This window comes from Salvia splendens, chromosome 3 (assembly GCF_004379255.2).
Source record: "Salvia splendens isolate huo1 chromosome 3, SspV2, whole genome shotgun sequence".
Taxonomy (NCBI): Eukaryota; Viridiplantae; Streptophyta; class Magnoliopsida; order Lamiales; family Lamiaceae; genus Salvia; species Salvia splendens.
In genome coordinates, this window is record NC_056034.1 from 41,092,009 (window position 1) to 41,113,122 (window position 21,114).

The 21,114-nt window shown below is 41.7% G+C and overlaps 2 protein-coding genes across 2 annotated transcripts; one reads left to right on the plus strand and one right to left on the minus strand.

Annotated features, from left to right (window-relative positions):
• Positions 1-302: 302 nt before the first annotated feature.
• Positions 303-10,698, plus strand: LOC121796082 (dihydrolipoyl dehydrogenase 1, chloroplastic-like). Its single transcript, XM_042194808.1, has 11 exons — positions 303-639; positions 1,211-1,357; positions 1,872-2,006; positions 2,177-2,294; positions 2,735-2,859; positions 9,164-9,226; positions 9,395-9,469; positions 9,549-9,627; positions 9,708-9,822; positions 10,137-10,251; positions 10,673-10,698. Exons 1-9 carry the CDS (start codon positions 334-336, stop codon positions 9,815-9,817), a joined length of 1,158 nt encoding a protein of 385 aa, XP_042050742.1. The 5' UTR covers positions 303-333; the 3' UTR covers positions 9,818-9,822; positions 10,137-10,251; positions 10,673-10,698.
• Positions 10,699-14,458: 3,760 nt separating this feature from the next.
• Positions 14,459-17,957, minus strand: LOC121793632 (putative late blight resistance protein homolog R1A-10). The gene is made up of 2 exons (XM_042191664.1): positions 15,334-17,957; positions 14,459-14,668 (listed from the first exon to the last, which is right to left on the minus strand). Exon 1 carries the CDS (start codon positions 17,955-17,957, stop codon positions 16,464-16,466), a length of 1,494 nt encoding a protein of 497 aa, XP_042047598.1. The 3' UTR covers positions 14,459-14,668; positions 15,334-16,463.
• Between the last annotated feature and the right edge of the window lie 3,157 nt (positions 17,958-21,114).

Genomic DNA, 21,114 nt, shown 5'->3' on the forward strand with positions numbered 1-21,114 from the left:
TTGAATTTTCCTGTATTTGTGTCGTAAATTTAATTCCGTATTTTGTGTGAGTGTTAATTATTTGTTTTTTATAATTTTGTTTATTGTTGCTAGCTATATTACTTGTTCAGTTGCTTGTCTAGTACTGATAATGTGATAGAAGGAGTTTGTGGCTAGGCTATGACTAGCCTAATGCTATTGGAGATGCTCTAGTGTACAGTAGAATAACATTTGAGACCGTTCGCCACGTCAGCGTCAACCGGGTGTTTAAGTTTATCCCCAACTGTCGAATAAGAAGATTCATCTCTTTGTCACACACACTACTCACTTTTTCTCTCATCACACAGCTCCGAGATGCATGCTTCAATTTCGCCTCTGTCGATCTCCAACCCGCCGTATTCCACTCTCCGGCCACATTCGAGTTCACGTCTGTGCGGCCTCCGGAGAGAGGCGTTTGGATTTCGCTCGCCGCCGCAGTTCCGTAATCGCGGCGTCGGAGCTGTCTCAGCGAAGGCGAATTCTCGGCGGCTGTCAGTTTTCTCGGCTTCGAATTCTGATGCGGGCAATGGAAGCAGCGCTCCGGCGTCGTTCGATTATGATCTCGTCATTATTGGAGCTGGTGTCGGCGGCCATGGGGCTGGGCTGCATGCCGTGGAGAAAGTAGGAGCTTTGATTTCAATTTTAGTTTGTGCCTTTGTGGTCGGGTGATGACTGATTTTGGTTGTTAGGGCTAAATTCGAGCTGAAACTCTGTGGTGTTAGGCTGAATTTGGAGTTTTGAGCTTCATTATTGATTACTAATATGTGAAAGTTTGATTTTACATACCTAAGTTTTAGTTTATTATGACATTTTTCATTTCCATCTTGAGGTTTTTGAGCTAAAAAATTAGCTGCATTGTTGAATAACAGTACACGCTGTAGGTTAGGCTTTTCAGTTGCATTCGATTTTATAATTGATGGATAAGCCTCTTATACCCTTGACCAAGGTGTTGAGCTGGAAATTCAGCTATATTTATGAATTTTATGGTTTTCAACTTTTGAGCCTTAGTTGAATCATGTGATGTGTTTGGTTTAGAATGGATTGAGTTTGAACGTCACTTGGATCTTCACTTTGCTTGCACCATGAAATATTACTTCCAATCTTTATTATTTTATCTCTCTTTTTATCTGAGAGATAATTCTATAGATGTATAGTTGTAATAAAACCTCAAGAATTCCATGGTTACTTTCAGGGTCTAAAAACAGCTATTATTGAGGGCGATGTGATGGGTGGAACTTGTGTAAATCGAGGGTGTGTTCCTTCTAAAGCCCTACTAGCAGTAAGTGGTAGGATGCGTGAGCTTCAAGATGAGCATCATCTGAAAGCTTTAGGTTTGCAGGTATTTCCTTTACTCTTTACAATTAAAATGAAAATCACAAATTCAATAGTTTCATTCAGAAGTTGTGTAGCTTTCTTTATACGATACCTCACCATAAGCCTGTGACAATCTATTTGTGGAAAGAATAGCTGACTTCGTTCTAGATTATTAAAATTGTGGACAGTGTTTATTACTGCTACTTCCTTTCATATGTAGTTTAAATTACTCACCATACACCTATCTGTACTTGTTTGTTCGTAAAATGAGTTGAGATCGGCCATCTAATCCCTGGAACAATGATTAGCATAAGGAATTAGTGGTTGAAGTTTGTGCTGAAATTAGATTATTCTTCACACTAGATGCTGAAATCGCTCTTAGCTCTTAATTTTGTTGGGTCTTGTTTTTCATTGTATTGTAATTACTACAGCGACATTCCTTTTACTGCACCAATACTTCCAAAGATTTATTACGCCTCTATAGTTCCTTGAAACTGCGTCATAACTCCGTCTTTTTTCTTTTCGACCTCTAATTATAGGTTGCTGCTGCCGGGTATGACAGACAGGCAGTCGCTGACCATGCTAATAATCTTGCTTCAAAAATCCGTGGTAATTTAACTAATTCACTGAAATCACTTGGCGTGGACATATTAACAGGATTTGGCACCATAGTGGTATGCTCTAAGTGTTATCCTTTAATCTGTATATAAATATTGACAATAAACTATTCTCTTATTCTAGATATATTGGAGGACAATGTAACTAATGCTTATTCAGTTTGAATCTTCCATAATGAGGATCGAGTTCGTATGATTCACTCTAGAAATCTCTTTAATTATTTCAGGGCCCTCAGAAAGTCAAATATGGAAAAATTGGTTCATCTGACAATGTGGTTACTGCAAAGGACATAATTATTGCCACGGGGTCAGTTCCTTTTGTTCCTAGAGGAATTGAAGTTGATGGTAGACACTCTCTCCATTTAATTACTATTTTGATATCCACACTCCCTTACAGGTCTATTGTCTCTCTTAACATTTATTGATGCCTTAGGAATGCATTATCTGATACTTTTATCTTTATCACTTGCTCATTGTCTATTTTTTTGTCAACTGAAAATGCCGTGACCTGAACACAATTATGCAACTGCGTGCTGTGTTGATCTTCTGTAGCATACTGTATATGTAATCCATCTTTTTCTTATGGGTCTGAATGGTGCCGTAGTTGGGGGAGAATGAGAGAAGAAAAATAGATTTGTGAAAAAAGAGGTCATGTTTTCTCCTTTTGTGTTGTCCTCTGTTTTTTTGGAGCATTATATGCCTTATAGGTGATATCTCTATCATTCTCTTTAAACATTTGTTCGGTATCAAATAACCTGATGCATCCTAGTATCCCTAATATGCAGGGAAGACGGTAATAACCAGTGATCATGCCCTTAAATTGGAATTTGTTCCGGATTGGATCGCCATAGTTGGAAGTGGTTACATTGGGCTTGAGTTCAGTGATGTATACACTGCTCTTGGTAGTGAGGTAATGGCAAAAAAATGCATTCTTCTCTGAGTTCTTTCAAGTAGTTTAACTTTTTGTTTCTCAAACTAAAAATTATATTTTGGTGAGAATTTGTAAGAATGAGGGAAATAGATAATCAACCCGGTTCCTATTCTTGTCAACACCTTAACCTTTTTTTGGACAAACTCAATAGTCTTGCTAAGACACGATCCCTACCAGAGATGAAGATGCTCCTTCAAGCAACTAATTGTGCAATGTTATATAGGTTACAATTATTGAAGCTATGGATCAACTTATGCCCGGATTTGATCCTGAGATAGGCAAGCTAGCTCAACGAGTTTTGATAAATCCACGAAAAATTGATTATCACACTGGAGTATTTGCTACCTAGGTACAGAATTGTTTCTTATTTTGCACATAGCTTCCTCTAAAGCATACTGATATTTTTTTACTCGGGTACTTTTGAAAGATAACTCCTGCAAAAGATGGGAAGCCAGTGCCTATTGAGCTTATTGATGCGAAGACAAAAGAACCAAAAGATACGTTGGAGGTAACAAATACTTTTCCTGGTTACCATCTTCCATGCATGCCTATGAACTAACGAATGTACAACCTGGGACTTGCCGCCTCCTTCACCAAACAATATCAGAAAGAAAGTAAAGAAGTTCACCAGTGCTCAAGTTTAAATAGTAACCAACTGAGCAAAAGAAAAATTGAATTTCCTCCGATATTGATACGGTCAACAGCCTCGGTGGATGGAAGGTGTACACCCGCCGCAAAAAGGGGAAAGAGGTTGGAGGCGGCGAGGAAAAGAAGGGAGCCAGCGCAGGGGTTTGAAGAAGTCAGCCACCCAGCTCGGCAAGCAGTTCAGCCGTTTCCTACTTTCATGCATTCCTAGTTTTATGCCTTTTAGTTAAGCTGCGTTTAGTATAAATAAATGTAATTAGGGAGTTCAATTCATCTAGGATAGATAATTTGTAATTGGACGACTTAGTCGTAGGCCTCTGCGGAGGAGTGTTCTTCATTATTCTTTTTGCAATACAAGTGATCGAATTCCATCCATTACTAGCCTTACGCTTGACAAGTCGTAATTCCGTGCACCTCTCGTGCTCCCTACCCCTCCCCTCGCCTTTCACTCCTAACAATTGGTGCGGTGAACGATGGTTAACTCAAGGGCGGACTCACGACTGGAGGATTTGGAGAAGGCGACCGGGGATCTGCGTCAGAGCAATCTTTCATTGGACGCGGCTGTCAAGGAACTCAACACTCAGTTCCGCCACACGGAGGACCAGGTAGCCGAGGTCCGTTCCGAACTCACGGCCATGCTCCTGGAGATGCGAGCAGGCTTCGCGTCCCTGAACCTCAAGGATGCACCTAACCCCGAGGATGGTTCCACTTCAGCGAACCACGCCTCAAAAACAGCGGCGGCCGGGAGCGCCTCGGTGTCGCCCATGCCCACATTCGATGGCTCTGATGCCCTCGCTTGGCTGGCACGAGCTGAGCAGTATTTCTTGATCACCGGGACCGCTCCTGAGGATCGGGTGGCCTTGGCGATGGTGGCACTGGCGGGAGAGGCCCTGCCGTGGTACCAATTGCTGCGACACCGAGTCCCGGATCTGACATGGGCTCGGTTCGCAAGAGAGCTGATGAAGCGTTTCGGAGGCACCGGGGCCCTGAACGAATATGAAGCATTCGCGGCGGTAAGACACACCGGGTCGCTGGCGGAATTTGTGGCGGCCTTTGAGGCGTGCCTTGCACAGGTACCGGACATCTCGTGCCAGCAATACCTGGGTTTTTCATGGCTGCCCTCCGACCCGAGGTGCGGCTGCAAATGAAGGCCGCCAAAATCACGACCTATAAGGATGCGGTCGAAATGGCCCTAGACCTCGACATCATGGCATCGGCCCAACCTCAGCGGCCGACTCCCTCCCAAACCACGGTCCAGACGCACTCTTACCAGATCCACTCAAATCGGTTAGCCACGAAAGGGTATTCTCCGAACCCCTCGTACTCGACAGCCTCGTCGAAGCCAGTCTCCAAATGCTTTCGGAATGTGTCTCCGGAGGAATATAGTCGGCATATTGCAGCAGGGACCTGTGTCAAGTGCGGCTTAAAGTTTGGGCCAGCCCACCGATGCCCACCCAGGACTCTCAACGTCATGATTTGCGAAGAACATGAGGACTCAGCCGCGGACTCCGACCCCGACGAAGAGGAAGTGATGGAACCCGGGGCGGAGCCACAACTGCCGGTGTTGTCCCTAAACGGTCTGGACACGGCAAACACGATGAAGCTCTTTGGAGGAATCGCCTCTCATCCGGTTAAGGTGATGATCGATAGCGGGGCGAATTACTGCTTCATCTCCGAGCAGTGCGCCCAGCGGCTCGCGCTGCCGGTCACACCGACCTCGCCGTACTCGGTGGTTCTGGGAGACGGCTCCACCCGACAGGCTGCAGGGATGTGTAGACATGTGTCTCTAGTATTAGAAAATGAGGAGTTTGTAGTATCGTGCTATGTATTTCCCCTCCGGAACATTGACGTCATTTTGGGGGTCGCATGGCTCGCGTCCCTCGGCTATGTCATGGCGAATTGGCAGCGTTCGAGCATGGACTTCCGAGTACACGGCCGCCCCGTCTCACTTAAGGGCGACCCGTACCTCATGCGCCGGGCGTGTTCCACTCGCGACCTCCGCGGCCTCGAGGAGGGTGACCGCTGTTGGGTCCTTTGGGCAATGGAAAAGGGGGCGGCGGCGGAACCTTTCGGCCTCGATTCGGCCTTATCCGCGGCTGCCAGATCGCAAATCCTGGGATTGATCGGGGAGTTTCCAGACACCACACGGGAATCCGCCGGCTTGCCTCCGCATCGCCGCACCGATCACAGGATCCCGCTCGTCCCAGACACCAACCCGGTTTCCGTACGCCCCTACCGGTACAATCACCTGCAGAAGGACGAGATGGAGAAGCTCGTGGCTGAGATGCTGGCCTCCGGAGTCATCCAACCTAGCACCAGCCCATTCTCGAGCCCGGTTCTCCTCGTGCGCAAGAAAGATGGTTCGTGGCGTTTTTGCGTGGACTACAGGGAGCTCAATAAGCGTACAGTGCCGGACAAATACCCTATCCCAGTGATACAGGAACTCCTGGACGAGCTACACGGGGCCAAGTGGTTTAGCAAAATCAATCTCAAGGCGGGATACCACCAGATTCGGGTGGCAGCGGCCGACATCCCGAAAACGGCTTTTCGCGCCCACTCCGGCCACTACGAGTTCCTAGTGATGCCATTCGGCCTCACCAACGCTCCGGCCACCTTCCAGAGCATGATGAACGACATTTTCCGACCGGCCCTGCGGAAATTAGTCTTAGTTTTCTTTGACGACATCCTTGTCTACAGCGCCACATGGGCGGAACACATGCGCCACCTCCGCAAAGTCTTCGAGGTGCTCAACACGCACTCCCTCGTCGTCAACGCAAAAAAATGCCTTTTGGGCCGGACTAGCGTCGAGTACCTCGACCACATTGTGTCTTTCGACGGGGTGAGGATGGACCCGGCCAAGATCTCGGCTGTCCTCCGCTGGCCGACGCTGAAATCCCTGAAGTGTGTGCGCGGGTTCCTGGGCCTAACAGGGTACTACCGCCGGTTTATCAAGGACTACGGCAAGATCGCCGCCCCGCTAACGGAACTCCTAAAGAAACCGCCAACGCCCCGTTCCAAGCCGGCCTGGGCTTGGCCTGAAACGGCGGCGTCCGCTTTCGAAGCCCTCAAAGCAGCGTTAACATCCGCCCCGCTGCTCAGGATGCCGGATTTCTCGAAGGAATTCGTAATAGAATGCGATGCGTCGGGCCGTGGCCTCGGGGCCGTGCTCATGCAGGACCGCCAACCGGTGGCGTACTTCAGCAAGACGCTATCTTCACGTTGGCTAACCAAATCGGCATACGAGAAGGAACTCATGGCCCTCCTCCTCGCAATCCAGCATTGGCGCCCCTACTTACTGGGCAGCCGTTTCGTCGTCTACACGGACCAGCGTAGCCTACGCCAGCTACTAGCCCACCCTCTAGCTACCCCGGCACAACAAAACTGGGCCACCAAACTGTTGGGCTACGACTTCACCATCATCTACAAGGAGGGAAAGCTGAATCGGGCAGCAGACGCCCTATCCCGCCGCGACGACGACACGCTGGAACTATCGGCAATTTCGATCCCTTCGTGGCCCGAGTGGTCCTCGGTCCAGTCGACTCTCACCTCGGACCCGGCACTCGCAAAGATCAAGGCCGTGCTGGAGGCCGACCAGCCAAGCTCCCCTCATTACGAGCTGATCCACGGAACCCTGTTCTACAAGGGCCGGATAGTCGTCCCACCCGGCTCGCCGTGGATCCCGCGGCTGCTCGGCGAATTCCATGTCACGCCCACAGGCGGCCACTCAGGAGCCTACCGCACGTATCGCCGCATCGCCTCGAATGTTTACTGGCCCGGGATGGTGAAACAGGTCACTAATTTCGTCGCAGCATGCGCGACGTGCCAGCGACACAAGTCTGAAACCAAGTCCCCGACCGGACTGCTCCAGCCATTACCGATTCCGGATCGAATCTGGGAAGACATTAGTATGGACTTCGTGTCGGGGCTGCCTAGGGCGGGGGGTCTGGACTGCATTTTCGTCATCGTCGATCGCCTCTCCAAGTATGCTCATTTCATCGGCCTCCGACACCCTGTTACGGCCCGCCAAGTCGCGGAGTTATTCACGCACGAGGTGGTTCGCCTCCACGGCATTCCTCGGTCTATCGTTTCAGATCGCGACCCCATCTTCCTCAGCTCATTCTGGAAGGAGTTGTTTCGGGCCACAGGAACCACGCTTAAGATGAGCTCCGCCTACCACCCCGAGACCGATGGCCAAACGGAGGTACTCAACCGTTGTCTGCAAACATATTTGCGCTGTTTCTCCTCTGATCGGCCCAAACAATGGAACAAATGGCTGGGCTGGGCTGAATACTGCTACAACACGAGCACGCACTCGGCTTCGTGCATGACACCATTCGAGGCGGTGTACGGCCGACCCCCGCCCACGCTGCACGCCTTTCTGCCCGGGGAGATTCGGGCACAATCCGTGCTAGATACTCTTCGCTCTCGCGACGAGATGCTCAAGCTGCTGCGCCGTCACTTAGGGCGAGCCCAGGACCGCATGACGACGGCCGCGAACAAACGGCGTCGGGACGTCGAGTTCGGCGTGGGGGATATGGTCTACTTGAAATTTCGGCCGCACCGTCAGTCCTCCCTGTTCAGTGGCCGCAACAGGAAGTTAGCACCCCGGTTCTTTGGCCCCTTTCGGATTGAGGCGCGCATAGGCACGACGGCTTATCGCCTAAAGCTCCCCGACTCGGCCCGCATTCACCCGGTGTTCCATGTCTCACTCCTCAAACGGGCCGTGGGAGACGCACCGGTGGAGGCCACGCTGCCCGATAGCCTGGGTGATGCCGCGCCACTCTTCCTTCCGGACAAAGTGCTGGCACGCCGGACTGAGCACCGAGATGACGATACCGTCGACCAGGTCCTCATTAGTTGGGTCGGCCTGGGGGATGACGAGGCAACCTGGATGGACGAGGCGGACATCCGCGGACAGTTTCCTTTCTTCAGCCTTGAGGACAAGGCTGTTCCGACGGGCGGAGCAATTGATACGGTCAACAGCCTCGGTGGATGGAAGGTGTACACCCGCCGCAAAAAGGGGAAAGAGGTTGGAGGCGGCGAGGAAAAGGGAGCCAGCGCAGGGGTTTGAAGAAGTCAGCCACCCAGCTCGGCAAGCAGTTCAGCCGTTTCCTACTTTCATGCATTCCTAGTTTTATGCCTTTTAGTTAAGCTGCGTTTAGTATAAATAAATGTAATTAGGGAGTTCAATTCATCTTGGATAGATCATTTGTAATTGGACGACTTAGTCGTAGGCCTCTGCGGAGGAGTGTTCTTCATTATTCTTTTTGCAATACAAGTGATCGAATTCCATCCATTACTAGCCTTACGCTTGACAAGTCGTAATTCCGTGCATCTCTCGTGCTCCCTACCCCTCCCCTCGCCTTTCACTCCTAACAGATATACTACATGTTTTACATAGAAATCTAATGATTTGCTACTAGAGCATTCGATTATGAAATATTGTTCTATCTGGATGATTACACGAGGATATTTGATCTAACAGACAAAGAAAATAGTTAAATTTGTCATCTAAAAACGATTTCCACCATTTTATGCAGAGGTCCCCAGAAGCTTTCTTACACCCATCGAATTTGATTCTTCTCATTTAGTAATGTGAGATATGAACCATTTGTGAGCAAGTAACACTTTGATGTAGGTCGATGCAGCCTTAATTGCAACCGGAAGGGCTCCTTTCACAAAAGGCCTTGGACTGGAGAATGTAAGTATTAACCTATCTTATACTATAAATTTGTTACCAAACCAACTTACATTCCTCGTATTATGGTTCAGTTTCTCATAGACTGTGCATTGTTTACAGTACACTGAATGAATTTTCACTTTATCAGTCTGAAAGTATAAAAGACGGTCTGTCTTGACATGACTGCAGATTAATGTGGAGACACAAAGGGGATTTGTTCCTGTTGATGAGCGCATGAGAGTGATTGATGCAGATGGAAACCTGGTTAGTTTGTCATCTATTTGTCACTGGAAACTGTTTACAACAACCTCTATTGTGTTTGACACAACACTTCTGTCAATAGATCCCACACCTGTACTGCATTGGTGATGCAAATGGTAAATTGATGCTCGCCCATACAGCAAGTGCTCAAGGAATTTCTGGTTTGTGATTGCACTTAGTTAAATCAGTATGTGAACTTATATTTTATTTAACATATTTCTTGTAATATTTCTTCTAACAGTTGTCGAACAACTTACTGGAAATGATCACGTGCTTAACCATTTAAGCATTCCAGCAGCCTGTTTCACTCATCCTGAGATCAGTATGGTTGGACTGACATGGTTGGACTGACCGAGGTAAATTAGTTGCATGACTCGCATAGGACTTGAATTGGATTAACTCTCACTTTAACTTATCACACTAGCCACTTTCTAGGGACTGCACACTATAATTACTATTATTTCATTGTTAAAAGTAAAAACCTGCATAGCATCGCTGAATTCCCCATAAAATTCAAAGTGGCATGGTGGTTTTCATAAACTCTGCATAACACTTGTGGATAGGATTTTACCTGTATGTGCCTACTCAATCACTACTCTGTTGTAAGATTTCATTATTGATTTTATAATATGCTTATATGTTCCTAAATCTCAATTGTTTTACTTTGCAGCCTCAAGCAATGGGAAAAGGCTGAAAATCAGGGGTTTGAAATAAGTATTGCCAAAACGAGTTTCAAGGCCAACACCAAGGCCTTGGCTGAAAACGAAGGGGAAGGATTCGCAAAGGTCTGTCTCATTTATCTTCTTTTTGCTGCTATACAAACGTGTGATAACATTACACGACTTGTGGTAATTAGCACGTACTTGATCAATGGATGTTAGAATATCTATTTCCTCATAAGCAAAGAAAGAACAGACCAATGTTCTTTCTCTCCTCTTCTTTCTCTCAGCATGACTCTGAGTTTATTGAAGAAAAGATGCGGAAAAGTGATGGAAGGAAAAAAATAGTATCATTTGAAGCAAGAAAACAAGCTTAATTTGTCTTCCGTGACCTATAATAGTAATTTTGTGCATGCTGTTATATGTATACGACATTTTCCTTAACCCTCATATACCATGAACAGGAATCGGAATGTTCACGATTTTGATTTTTCAATTTTTTTGCATTTCATGACATTTCTTGGATTAACCTTTTCTTTTTATGCAGTTGATATACAGACCTGACACCGGTGAAATTCTTGGCGTTCACATTTTCGGGATGCACGCTGCAGACCTCATACACGAAGCATCTAATGCTATTGCATTAGGAACCAGAGTCCAGGTATGGGAATGCTCAAAGTTAGCAATCTTGAAAAGTCTATCATGGAAGTATTGGAATATCACTTATGTTTGTATATTGGTACCTCACAGGACATAAAGTTTGCCGTTCATGCACACCCAACTTTATCCCAAGAGCTATATAAATCAGCAAAGGTAAGCTTCTGAGATATTGGGATCCAATTATTATCACTGAACACACACAAACTCACAAAATATTGCATATATATGTACTGAAAAACTCTCTTCACTGAAATCCCATGGTACAGGTAAACTCCCATAATTCTTAGCCAGTTAGTGAACCTGTCGCCGTATAACCACTCATTGCTGTATAGAACCCTCATTCTTGTAAGAGATTTGTGAACGTCACTGTATAGGATCTTCATTCTTGTAAGAGATTTTTTAGCTATTACAAATGAACAGGGAGTTTTTAAATCCTCCAATGATTATGAAAGTTTCAGAAAGACAAAGGCATTGATGCTATCAGAACAGCTGTTGCTGTGTTTGGTTTGCAACAACTCTTCAATTCGAACTTTCACCTCCTCGAGGTACACATCTTCTAATTGATCATTTATTACTATTAGAATAAGACTGACTTCTAATCTGGTATAATATCATCATTTGTTTGATAAAAGAAGTTCCCATTGATCCCATTATCAAATGAGGCATTAACAGCCTCTACTCTGACCAAAAGTGTAGATAACTGTATACAACACTGAAAGATTCTAAATATTTGACCAAAGAACTTAAACGGATGAATAAGGCACAGAAACAATCCTTTGCAGAATGAAACATAAAGGCAGAAGAAACTGAACAACCTGACAGTGTTGATCCTCTTACGAGGCCGCTTACAAACTCAACAGTAGACACTCTCCTTCTAACCTCCAGAGAGTATTTCACTCTAACCACGCCCATAGACCCTCAAAATCTGAAACTCATTATAACTGATGGGCTGCACACATCAGCTTGCCAGTGCATTCGAGAAGTAGGGTACTGCAGCGTGCTGAACACAAGCGCTGCCCAACTCCCTACTTTCCAGTGTGCGGTCTTAGGTATGGAGAACTTCATAAATGGTCTTCAAGCTGGTCATGAAGTAGTGGAAATGGTACTATATGAAAATGGAACGCATGAATAAATTAATGAACTTGGGTTTTACCTCTTGGCAGTGTGATCATCATGTGTCATAGTATGTGATACGAGACGAAGTTTGAGGTCGTAATTTCCAATATCTTCATGCTGCACCTTCTGAATTTGTTGTGCTCGAGGCAACAACAGAAGTGGTGCATTCATGAGTGTTAGGATTTAAGGAGGTAAAAAAGAAAAAGTAAAAAAAGTAAAAATCTTTTATTCTGAAAAATTCGCATATCTCCACCCTATAGGTGAATTTATTCCGTTTTTTTAAAATCTCTTGTTATTTACCATTGCTCTGTTTGCTATCACTTTGACTTTGTTGATCGCATTCCAAACCACACCGCTACCATTAACATCACATTCAAGATTCAAATTACCAACTTCTGATCGCCGTGGCCATTTTTCATTATGCTCTTCTCGATATATTTATATATGTAGGGTTGGTTAAATGAGTAAATTTTTAAGGAAGGGATAAATTTTAACATATTAGTGTTTGTTCGGTTTGATAGACAAAATGATATCAAGATACAATATAGGATAAGTTGGGATGGGCTTTGTATAGAATTAGATTAGTATTGAATTCCATTTTGGTGTTTGGTTAGTAAGATTATATGTTGTATCATCTTAATAATGTTTGGCACATAAGACTAAAAATAAGATTATTTACAAATAAATTTGGTTCAATTAATTAATTTAATAAATATAAAGTTATTAACTGACTGAAAAATTCAATTTATTAGCAACACAAAGTTTTTAATAATCGTGCATCAAAATTCAATTAATTTGTCCATTAAATGTTAACTAGTTAAATGAATAATCAATTGGTTGTTTAGTTCATTTATTAAATAATTGCAAGTGATTTTTTTATAATGCAACAATAGACACTTTATCGTCCCTTTTATTTTTATTTTATTTTTATTTTTATTTACTTTACACTCGATTAATGTACGTGGATTCCAAAAAAAATGACAAGTGTTATATTGAACGTAAATTTACGAAGTATAAATTAATAAATAAAAATAGGAGTCTTCTTCTTCAACCCAACCCAGATCATCTCTCTCCTTTGAACAAGAGCATTGGTTGAGAGAGGCGGATAATTTAGTCGTAGGGGGTGGGCTCAGATGGATAGTCACGAGATTAGGGAGAAAAGGAGTCGGTCGAGATGGGCGAGACGGGCCTAGATCAATAGTTGCGGGCCAAGATTAGGTGGAAAGTGGTAACCGAACATCTGATTATTGGAGAAGATAGGATTAAATTATGTTTGTCTGGGAAACCAAACGAGGCCTTATTTGTCTGGGAAACCGAACATCTCTGACGTTTCCATTTGTTTAACTCCAGACCCCTGACAAAAAAAATATCGCCACACGTCTCTGGCGTTTAACATAATCAGGTTTTTTCTGACTAAAAGACCCCTTCAGCCTTAAAAGGGCATTATGGTCATATCCAATGGAAATCTGCTGTGGCAGGCTGCTGCACTGCATGTACCTGCTACTTAATATTCACTGCAGAGTTTTGTTCATTAAACGCAGCAACATGTGCTATACTGTTCATTTAACCCCACCGTCCACACGGCTTTATTCATTAATCCATTTACATGTTATTTATATAGTATACTTTAAAGATGCTTTAAATCCTTTTATTCTTTATTAGGATTTCTAATTGTTTCTTTGCCAGTCCTTTTAGTAATGAGTTAATTACTTTAACAATATAAATTTATGAATTTTATTATTAAAAATATAACATATATTCTATAGAAAATATTAAAAGAAAAAAAGTGTGCGCCTGTTTAATAAAAATTTATTTTTTTCTTTAATATTATTATTTTTTATATAGTAAAAACACTTTATATTCAACTATAAAAAATGAGTTATAATTGAAATGACTAGCCAAACCACCGAGTTTAAGATGTTTTTAGTAAATAAAATGAAATATTCCATAAAAAAATAAAAATATTAACGAAACAACACTTTTTTTCTTGTAGTAGTAGTAATATTTTTCATGGAACAACTTTTATATTTTTAATAATAAAATATATAAATTTAATTAATAAAATAACTAACTAAAAGGATTAGCAAAAACATTTTAATATACGTAGGAAAATATAACAAAGGAAATCCTATGAGTTATACAGTACGCATCTTTATCTTTATGCATGTAAAATCAAAATGTATATCTATGAATTAGAGAATAAATTTGCGTCGGCGGTGGGGAATTAAATACTTAGTAGTGAATGTAATGGATTAACTGTTAGAAGTATAATACATTTTTTGTGCATGTTTTTTATATTTATTTATAATATCTATTGATTAATTGTGTATCAAAGTCTTAACAAATTTTTTATGGTATTTGTGAAATCAAATAAATCAACTCAAACAATTATACTATGATTTGACAAAAGCGCAGCCATGTGCAGAGCTAATGTCTGCAAAAATGCAGCCATGTGCAGAGTAAAAATGACTGAAATGCCCTGCAAGGCATAAGGGTATTTTAGTCCGAAAAATGGCTACAAATATACGATATGTGATTATGTTAAACGCCAGAGACGTGTGTCAATATTTTTTTTTTATCAGGGGTCTGGAATGAAACAAATGGAAACGTCAGAGATGCTTTATGTAGTTCACTCAATCTGAAAAATAGTTATGGAATGAGAGGTACAACTAAAATCCCACAAATAGCTAATATAGCACCCTTTGCATCTTCTCTCTCTGATCTCTTTCTCGCTCACAAACACCAGCAAAACTTGCAGCAATACAACCTAAATCAAGTCAATTTATGCATTAATTCAAGCTTTCTGATAGAAGATGAAAAATCACCCAAAAAATTATACAAGCTGAAAACAGTAGTAACAAGCAAGAAACATTGGCAGGCATCACTAGATGTTTAGGAGCATATTGCAAGCAATGTAACAATGGCTGAAACTGAAAAACACGAGCAGTTTGCTATCAAATTAATCAAAAACTACATAGTAATACATAGCTAGACAAGTCTAACAAAAATAAATCTATACACATTTTATTACACTACATACATTCAGCTCAAACTATTAGAAATGGACCACATAGATTGATAAAATTTAAGAGATTTTAATACGCCCCTGCAATTATGGGCCAGAATGGCACATCGGACTTTCATAGTGTGAGCAGGTAAAACAAGAGATAGAGAGATAAAATTCACCATCGATCTAATACTATATTAGAAATGAGTTACTCACCGTCATAACATGTGGGACCTAATTTAAGAGATTTTAACACAAACCAAGAGTGATTCTTGCGTTTGGCTGAAAATATTCAAATCGTTACACCATACAAACGACATACATCACAAGCTGTAGTAAAAAATATATATATAACAACTATGTAAGGGGGAAAAGAATAGTAAGGAACAAAAAAGTATAGTCACAAATGGAGCATGTATGTTTACCTTTTGGGTTTTAACGCATATACAATTCGAGGTCGAAGTTGTCGTACTCTTCTTGCTGCACCTTTAGAATTTGTTGTGCCGAGGCCAGTATAGAAGCGCCACATTCACAAATATAAATTCGTTGGAGAGTTGGGATATCTCCAATGGCGCTGGGGATTTCCTCTAGCTTATAGCAGCGGGCTACAAACAGCCTCTGGAGTTTTGGGAAGTTGGTCTCATCGGCTTTCCAGTGCACCAGATTTAAGGATTCTAACTGTAGGAACAACAGTGAGCGGAATTCACCTCCTTCTGTCGCCTCCCACTCTTCCTCTTCCTCTTCCACCTTTTCTCCCTCTCTTTCGAATGCACATTTCATTATTCTCAGCACTTCCAGATTCGGTAGTGTACACAGAGTTGTGAACAAACTCCTAAATACTACACAACGAATAAGAGTTAACTTTCTAAGATTAGATGGAAATCTGAGTTTGTGCAGAAAACGGCTACCATCTTTATCCAATTGAGATTGGCAACGCAATATTTTAAGCTTGAGAAGATGGCTAAGATCAACTTCAATGTTTGGTAAGTCTTCATAATAGATTCCCAACCTCATGATATTTGGAATTCTTTCAGAAAAGCCAATACTAATCAACTTAGGAGTTATCAACACAGTGCTAAGAGTCTGCAGCTTCTTGAGATCAAATTTTATCTTCCTGATTTGGATTATTATCCCCTTCATCTTAATATCTCTTAGCTCATACATCTCCCATAATTCAGATGTCACATAGCGCATAAAGTGTGGACAAATCAAGGTATGCAGATTGTGCAATCTTGACATTCCATCAGGTAAACCCGAAGAACAGTTGATAGCTAAGTAGCGTAGGTTGACAAGTTGTAAAATTTCTTGTGGGAACTCCTCCAATAACATACCCATTATATCCAACACCCTAACTAATCTTAATAAGCCAAAAACAGGAGATATATTAATCTTATCATTAGTGCATATAAAAGATCGGACAAGTGACATTAATTGAGGTGAAGCACACACATCCTTCATGTCATATGATGACTCAACACTTACACGCCGCATCGAATCCTTAACGTGTAAAAACTTCTCCTCATTAGCTTTCCTTATACATAAATCCCTCAAAAGATCATGGACAGAGTAACTCAATGCTTTCCCATTGGACTTTTTTTTGTGTAACCAAAAGTAGATTCCTCTGCACGAGAAGTTTTAAATAATCCTTAGCCTCTTCCTCCAAACTCTTATCACCATTAGATTTCACAAATCCCTCCCCTATCCATAGACTCATAAGTCTAGATCCCTTAATCTCGTTATCTTCTGGAAAAGCTCCCATATATAAGAAACATGGTTTCAAGCAAATGGGTAAGTGGTTATAACTCAAGGAGAGTATATTGGAGAACCGCTCATCTGATTTAACTATGGAAGCTTTTACATCTGTTGAAATCTGCTCCCACACATCTTTTGATCTTTCGACCTTTGACAATAGCCCACCAATCACATGAATGGCAAGGGGAAGCCCACCACATTCACTCGCAATCTTAGTTCCTATCCATTGGAAATCAAGAGGGCAATCCTCTTCTCCAAACACAATTTGGCGAAGTAGATCCCAACTTGCAGCCTCATTAAACAATTGCATGTCATGATGCATACTCTTAGAGTTTGTAACATATTGGGCCACATGAGATTCCCTGGTGGTGATCATAATACGACTCCCATCATTGTTGTCTGGAAAATACATTCTTATCTTATCCCAAAACTTGGTACTCCATATATCATCTAACACAATCATGTATATGCGCCCAAGCAACCTCTTATACAATATATCTTTCAACTCATTTTCATTACGTGCATTTAGTTGAGCATCAATCTTTTCGTTTCGGCGACGAAGAAGACTTAATAGAATATCTCGCATATTGGGAAGTTGTGAAATTGCAGCCCAACCACGATAATCAAAGTGGGAAATAATGAGTGGATCATCATAAAGATTTCGAGCAAGAGTGGACTTACCAATGCCACCCATCCCAGTAATAGGGATGATCTCCAGCTTGGTCTGCATATTTGTAAGTCGATCTTTCAACTGCAGCATATCTGCATCAACTCCAACCAAATTGTTCTTGGAGCTCGACAAAGGTACAGCAACCGGCATCTTAATTTCGTCCACCTCCTCAAGCTTAACAGATTGAAGTTGTTGCATTGTTTGCTGCACATCTGGTGATAGATCATGCGAAGAAGAAGCGCCACTCGATGATGAAAGGCCAGTTGAGTATGCCTTGCCCTCCACATGCTTCACAAGTTTTTCCGTTGCAAAATCAAGTAGTTGTATTACTCTGTGTAGATTTGGAGTGGAGAAAGTAAGCCTTGAGCCTTGAGGGGTGGAAAGCATTTGACGAACCATGTTTGATTCAATAATATCTTCAGCTTTATATGAAACATCTCTGATTCGGCTCTCCAAATTAATTGGTATATTGGTGAGGGAAGACTTTTCAAGAATGTGAAGCAGAGATTCAGCTTTTTGGAGAAGGGATTGGAGTTGTGGTGTGTTGCCATCAACAATCCAAAGTGATTCTTCAGGATTAAGGATTCGTTGGATGATGGTGATGAGTGATTGAAGATTGTATGCCATTTTTCAGATCTCTTTCTCACAAGCAAAACACAGCAACGAAGAAAGCTTGTTGCAAATAAACTAGGCATCAAAGCTGCAATTAACTTGTTTAACAATTTAAATTACTTGGTACATTGGTAAGTGATGACTTTTCAAGAATCTGTAGCAGAGACTCAGCCTTTTGGAGTAGGGATTGGAGTCGTGGTTTGTTGTGATTAACAATCCAAAGTGATTCTTCAGGATTAAGTATTCCTTCAAGGATGGTTATGAGTGATTGAAGATTGTATGCCATTTTTCAAAACTTTCTTTCTCACTAACAAAACACAGCAAGGAAGAAAGATTGTTGCAAATAAAAAATGATGAAACTAACATTTATCACAGTTGTTGATCATTTGAAATTTCTGAGTGATGACCTTGAGGCCAATAATACTTATTTTATTGAATAATTTATTGGGTAGTTGGCTATAATTTTATTAGGGTGGTTGTAGTTTGAAGTATATCCATATTGCTTGAATATAACAAAAAACATTGGTCCTGAAACTCATTTGAGAAATCCGTATTAGTTTTGTAGAGTAAAATTACTGACTTTTATGATATTAACTGATTAAATATGTTTCACAATATAACTGTCTCATTAAACAGAAGAAGAGTCTGAATATCTTAACACGCACAACCAATAGTATCAAGCTTTCATCCAAGAGATAAGATTCGGATCTTGTAAGCATGCAATATAAAATTGAAAGTTGCTAATAAATTCCTCATCAATCGATTATTCCATTATATTTTAACTAGGACGGTTTGTCATTATTACAAACTCCATAATCCATAATATATTAGGTGCATTTGGTTGTTTCGTGTGAACAAACAATAAAATATTGTGGTGGCTAAATTGTCTTTTGCCGGGTAGTTGGGTTAATGTCTAACTAAAATTCCAAAATAATAACTTAACCAAGAATTTTATGTTTGGGGACCTAAGTTTTAGATATTTTTGTATGTTAGTTTTGCGGAAAGATGTTAGGCGGTAGGGAGTTGTAAGAAATATAGTAAATGAATAACGTATAGACACTTTGAGGTCGTCGTTCCCGGACTCTTCTATCTGCACCTTCTTAATTTGATGCGCCACATTCATGTATTTCAATTTCTTGGAGACTTGCAATATCTCCGATGGCACTGGGGATTTCCTCTAGCTCATGACAATTACATAAAATAAGGTGCTCAAGTTTAGGGAAGTTGCTCTCATCAGCTTTCCAACGCACTAGATTTAAGAACTGGAGATATAAACACTGCAGTGACCGGAATACCTCTCCTTCCGTCACTTCCCACTCTTCTTCCTCTGCCTCTCCCTCTCTTTGATTTCACTATTTTGAGCACTTCCAGATTCGGTAGTGCACATAGAGTTGTCAAGAAGCTCTGAGATACTACACAACAACTACATTTAACTTTGTAAGATTAGATGGAAATCTGAGTTTGTGTAGAAAACGGCTACCATCTTTATCCAATTCAGATAGGCATCTTAATATTTCGAGTTTGTGAAGATGGCTAAGATCAACTTAAATTCCTGATGAGTCGATGTAATATATTCCCAACTTTATGATATTTGGAATTGTTTCAAAAAAACCACTCCTAATTAGTGAAGGAGTTACCCACACAAAGGTAATTGTATGCAGCTTCTTATGGACACATCTTATCATGTATTCCTCATCCATTTTGAGTATGCTAAACAATCTGAGATATCTTAACTCAGACTGCTCCCATATTTCAGGTGGCAAATAGCTTATCTCTTCTCCACAAACCAAGGTTTGCAAATTCCACAATCTTGATATTCCAACAGGAAAACCTGAAGTGCAAGAGAAAGCTAAGTACCATAGGTTTACAAGTTGTAATATTTCTTCTGAAAACTTCTCGAAAACCACTGTGAATACATCTAGCACTCTAATCAATCGTAATATGCCAAAAACAGGGGATAAAATATCATCATGGGTGCATAGGAAATATCGAACAAGTGACATCAACTGTGGTGAAGCACACACATCTTCCATTTCATATGATGATTGAACACTCACATGCCGCATGGAATTCTTGACGAGTAAAAACTTCTCCTCTTTAGCTTTTTTTATGCACAGATCCCTCAAAAGGTCATGCATTGAATAACCCAGTGGTTTCCCATTAGTTTTTTTCCGTACAACCGAAAGTATATTCCTCTCCACGAGAGCCTTTAAGTAATCCTCAGCCACTTCCTCCAAACTCTTGTCTCCATTACATTTCACAAATCCTTCAGCTATCCATAGAGTCTTAAGTCCAGACCCTTAATTGCAACATGAAAAGCTCCCATTGGAAAAGTTCCCATATATAAGAAACATGGTTTCAAGTAAATGGGTAAGTGATTATAACTCAAGGAAAGAATAGTGGAGAATTGCAGCCCAACGACAATAATCAAAGTGAGTATTAATGAGTTGATCGCCATAAAGATTTCGAGCTAGTGTGGACTTACCAATCCCACCCATCCCAGTAATGAGGATGATCTCTAGCTTGCTTTGCATGTTTATAAGCCGATCCTTCAACTGCAACAGAAGTGCATCAATTCCCACCAAATGGTTCTTGGAGCTCGATAAAGCCGGCATCTTCTTTTCCTTCCTCCACGAGGTTTACAGATTCAAGTTGTTGTTGCACTTCACCATGTGAGGAAGAAGCACCACTTAACATCGTCTTCTTCTCCTCCTTGAGCTTTACCACTTGTTCCATTGCCAAATCCAGCTCTTGAGTTACTTGCAGCAGATCTGGTGCGGAATAGGTCAAGCTAAGGCTTTCGGGGTTGGAAAGCTTTTGATGAAGCATGTGTGGTTCAATAATGTAACTTTGCTAATAATGTACTAATCTAGTAAAATAATGTAGTATTTTAGTCTAATAATGTAGCACTAATAATGTAGCATCTTAGTCTAATAATGTAGTTTATCACAACCATCCAATCTAAGGATCCAAGGGCTGAGATTTGCTTTGATTTTTTACAGAATTTCACTTATTGACCATAGTGCGCCCCCTATTTTACTAGTGAGTTAGTTTTGTTGAATAATCGGATATTGAATATTGGAGAAGAATATTTATTCACTGAATTGTGTTTCTTTGATACATTGTACATTGGTATTTATAGGGCATGAGATATAAATGTACATATGGACTA

Coding starts and splice junctions, on each gene's coding strand:
- LOC121796082 (XM_042194808.1), top strand. CDS start 334: ATGCATGCTTCAATTTCGCCTCTGTCGATCTCCAACCCGCCGTATTCC. Junction 2,007..2,176: donor CAGGATTTGGCACCATAGTG/GTATGCTCTAAG, acceptor TAATTATTTCAG/GGCCCTCAGAAAGTCAAATA. Junction 2,295..2,734: donor TAGAGGAATTGAAGTTGATG/GTAGACACTCTC, acceptor CCTAATATGCAG/GGAAGACGGTAATAACCAGT.
- LOC121793632 (XM_042191664.1), bottom strand. CDS start 17,957: ATGGCATACAATCTTCAATCACTCATCACCATCATCCAACGAATCCTT.